This window comes from Podarcis vaucheri, assembly GCF_965113315.1.
Source record: "Podarcis vaucheri genome assembly, chromosome: W".
NCBI classification, from domain to species: domain Eukaryota; kingdom Metazoa; phylum Chordata; class Lepidosauria; order Squamata; family Lacertidae; genus Podarcis; species Podarcis vaucheri.
The window spans coordinates 27,995,569-27,999,458 of NC_138757.1; the positions used below are offsets into that span (position 1 = coordinate 27,995,569).

General features: G+C 49.5%; 1 protein-coding gene across 1 annotated transcript; it reads right to left on the reverse strand.

Annotated features, from left to right (window-relative positions):
* Positions 1-274: 274 nt before the first annotated feature.
* LOC309523264 (inositol polyphosphate 5-phosphatase OCRL-like) lies at positions 275-2,275 on the reverse strand (the record flags this gene model as incomplete). Its single annotated transcript, XM_082207047.1, has 4 exons — positions 275-506; positions 1,230-1,344; positions 1,661-1,762; positions 2,259-2,275. The coding sequence occupies 4 exons, from the start codon at positions 2,273-2,275 to the stop codon at positions 375-377; spliced, it is 366 nt and encodes a 121-aa protein (XP_082063173.1). The 3' UTR covers positions 275-374.
* Between the last annotated feature and the right edge of the window lie 1,615 nt (positions 2,276-3,890).

The window sequence follows — 3,890 nt, forward strand, 5'->3', positions numbered from 1 at the left end:
TGTTGGTTTGTTTTTTTTCCTGTTCTTTCAATAAAGATCAGGCTTTGCTTTTTCCAATCCTGGTGTGGTCTCTGTCTCTTCCCGACCGGTACAGAGCCTTCATTTGCGCTCCTTCCAGGGCCCTGGTCCTTCTTCTGAGGAGGGGGCCCCTTGGGGAGGAAATCAAAATTTATTACAGGCAGCAAGGTGGGAATTGACAATGCAGAAGCTGGTATTGTTGAAGACAAACCTCACGGCCACACACCCCTTATTACCCTGCAGGGGCGGAGCAAAGATGGCTGTTAGCGAGCAAGCAGGAAAGAGGGGGAAACTGGTTGGCAGAGATTATCAAAACATATAGACAGATAGAAAGATAGACGTAGGGAATTCCGCTCTCAGGGTCTACTCCCCATCTTCCACATGATGCCTGTGCCCACTGTCTCCCTCATCACTTTCTTGATGCGGCTGAGCTGGTCCTTCCTGACAAAGATGAGCAACATCATTCCGACTAGACGCACCAGCTGCACCTAGAAGATGCAAGGTACTGGGATGTCTACCAGCTCTGTTCATTGCTTGCTGTCCTGGGCCGGCTGGATGCAGATAGGAGTGGTAGGTGGCACCAACTGGGGATCCCCCAAGGGAAGAAGGCTCAGAGCCAGGGAACTGGTGGGGGGACGACGACGCTGAGTTGTCAGAGGGAGCAGACTGTGAGCAAGAGGAGGTGTTGGAAACTGAAGAGGCAAGAGGGCAGGAAGATTCTGTGGCAAACAGCAGTCCAGAATAAGAGGCAGAAGTGGAGGCTGGAGGCGGGGGTCAAGAGGCAAAGATCAGGCAGGTTGCTGAAGAAGCCAGGGGGTCTCTCCATCCTGCTGCGATCAGCTCCCCTCCCTGCTGGTCTCCCAGAACACAGAGAAATTAAGAGGATGGAGCAAAGACAGTCAAGGTGTCAGAGTCTCAGGTTGCTTGGGAAGGCCCAGGGGGAGGAGGAGACTTCAGAGAGTGGTGGGAGGGTAGCAACCTTCAGCCTTTACAACTACCTCACTGGGGCAAGACCTGTTGGGAAAGGTTTCTGTGATCACGAGGCCTGCACGGTTTTGGTTTCTTTGAATAAAGAATTTTGGCTTCTTTTGAATAAAACACCACTGACACCAGGTGTTTTTTATTGCTGACCTATTCCTCCTCCTCCTCCTCCTCACTCCAGCTCCTGACAGCTGTCTGGCTGCTGCAGAAATGGGTGGGGTTGGACTTACTTTCTTGTACTTGGATTTGGAACGCAAAGCCTTTTCCACAGCTGTCAGCCACTCTTGCTCCTTTGTCGAGTCCAAGTAGAAGAAAGCCTCTGTGCTCAGTTCCAGCTCCTGGAACCTAATGCCAAAGTGCCATCAGACACAATACACATCCCTAGCACTGAGGCCATCCTTCCCCCAGAGCCTCCTAGGCCTCTGGCTATCTTTGATGCTGCTGTAATCCACTGCCCACAGGGTGAAAGGATGGCACTGCCACATTCATTATGGTAGAACGTTGCTTCCTGGCTAAAAGATACAAATCCTCAGGATTCTCCTATTTTGTTCCAAGTTGAAAGCGAAAGTCTTCACACAACAGGACCTCAGTTTAGAAAGTAGCTGTGTGGAAACAAAGACTCTGAGAGAGGGCTCTCTGAAAAGCTATTATGTCTGCTCACCCAATGCAGTAGATATCTGGGGGTTCAGGGTCACAGTTCAGCCAAGGTTCCAATCCACTGTCTGGAGACTGCCCATTCACATTCCATGTCCCCACGAAAATCCTGCAAGGAAGAGAAGGATGTGGAACTGCAGGAATAGGACTCCAATCTGAACAGACGTGCTGGTTAAATATGCAAAGACAACAGGAGTGTGTGGCAGGTAGGATTACAAGGGCAGGCAAGATCAGGACCAAGAACAAACAAGTAAGACCAGCCACTTCTTCCTCAGCTTAGCTATTCGGGGCCCCAAATGAGCTTTGCTAATGAAAGAAAAAAAAGCTTTTTCCTTGTATTTTTTAAGATGTGTCAGCCAGCCTGATATTTAAGCACTATCCCAGTAGCCACAGGCAACCAGAAATTCTTTGAAGGCAAGTGAGTTGGTTGATCTCTCCATTCTTCCTTCACCTGGCAACCTGGTTTCCAGGCTGGCTTTCAGGGAGCAGAAAACCACCTCTCAGATCTGCTGTGCCAAGCTTGTTTGCTAGAAGATTACCCCGTAACACCCTTGTCCGCTTTGCAAACCTCCTAAATGGCTAGCATTCTGTGTTTCCATGCTGGCCATGAAGGAATGGGCATTCCCGACTCTGAAAACAGCACAGAAATACAGCCTGTCTAGTAAAGGGGTAAAAAGAGCAAGCTAAACAGCCACTGTCTCCCGGTGTGGTTTGGAGGCTGACGACGGGGAGACGCATGCTTCTCCCCGCCGCCAGCCCCGCAAGCTCCGGGGACAGCTGGGAGGCACAGCGCGTCTTCCCGCTGTCCCCGGACCTGGTCTGCAGGCGGGCGGCGGGGAGAAGAGCGCTTCTCCCCGCTGCCGGCCCCACAAGCGCCTGGGGGGGGGAAATAAATTTTTTTTTCTTTATTTCCCCCCCCAAAAAAAAAACAACTTGGTGTGTCCTATGGGCCGGTGCGTCCTATGGGGCGAAAAATACGGTAATTTGAACCATGGCTCATTGAAACAAGCCAACTTCCAATCATGGGTTTACAAAGCTGGTAAAATTAACCACCATAGGATCTGGACACACCAAACTGTGGTTAATTTAAAATACAAGAGGAAGCTTCCAAATAGGCTTGGGGTGGGGGAGAAGTGTGCAAACCTGGAGGAGAGGCTGCTGTCCTGCTCATAATATGAATCATAGAATCATAGAATCATAGAATCATAGAATCATAGAATCATAGAGTTGGAATAGACCACAAGGGCCATCGAGTCCAACCCCCTGCCAAGCAGGAAACACCATCAGAGCTCTCCTGACATATGGTTGTCAAGCTTCTGCTTAAAGACCTCCAAAGAAGGAGACTCCACCACACTCCTTGGCAGCAAATTCCACTGTCGAACAGCTCTTACTGTCAGGAAGTTCTTCCTAATGTTTAGGTGGAATCTTCTTTCTTGTAGTTTGGATCCATTGCTCCGTGTCCGCTTCTCTGGAGCAGCAGAAAACAACCTTTCTCCCTCCTCTATGTGACATCCTTTTATATATTTGAACATGGCTATCATATCACCCCTTAACCTCCTCTTCTCCAGGCTAAACATGCCCAGCTCCCTTAGCCATTCCTCATAAGGCATTGTTTCCAGGCCTTTGACCATTTTGGTTGCCCTCCTCTGGACACGTTCCAGTTTGTCAGTGTCCTTCTTGAACTGTGGTGCCCAGAACTGGACACAGTACTCCAGGTGAGGTCTGACCAGAGCAGAATACAGTGGCACTATTACTTCCCTTGATCTAGATGCTATACTCCTATTGATGCAGCCCAGAATTGCATTGGCTTTTTTAGCTGCCGCGTCACACTGTTGGCTCATGCCAAGTTTGTGGTCAACCAAGACTCCTAGATCCTTTTCACATGTACTGCTCTCAAGCCAGGAGTCACCCATCTTGTATTTGTGCCTCTCATTTTTTTTGCCCAAGTGCAATACTTTACATTTCTCCCTGTTAAAGTTCATCTTGTTTGTTTTGGCCCAGTTCTCTAATCTGTCAAGGTCGTTTTGAAGTGTGATCCTGTCCTCTGGGGTGTTAGCCACCCCTCCCAGTTTGGTGTCATCTGAAAATTTGATCAGGATGCCCTTGAGTCCATCGTCCAAGTCGTTGATAAGGATGTTGAATAAGACCGGGCCCAAGACAGAACCCTGTGGCACCCCACTAGTCACTCTTCTCCAGGATGAAGAGGAACCATTGATGAGCACCCTTTGGGTTCGGTC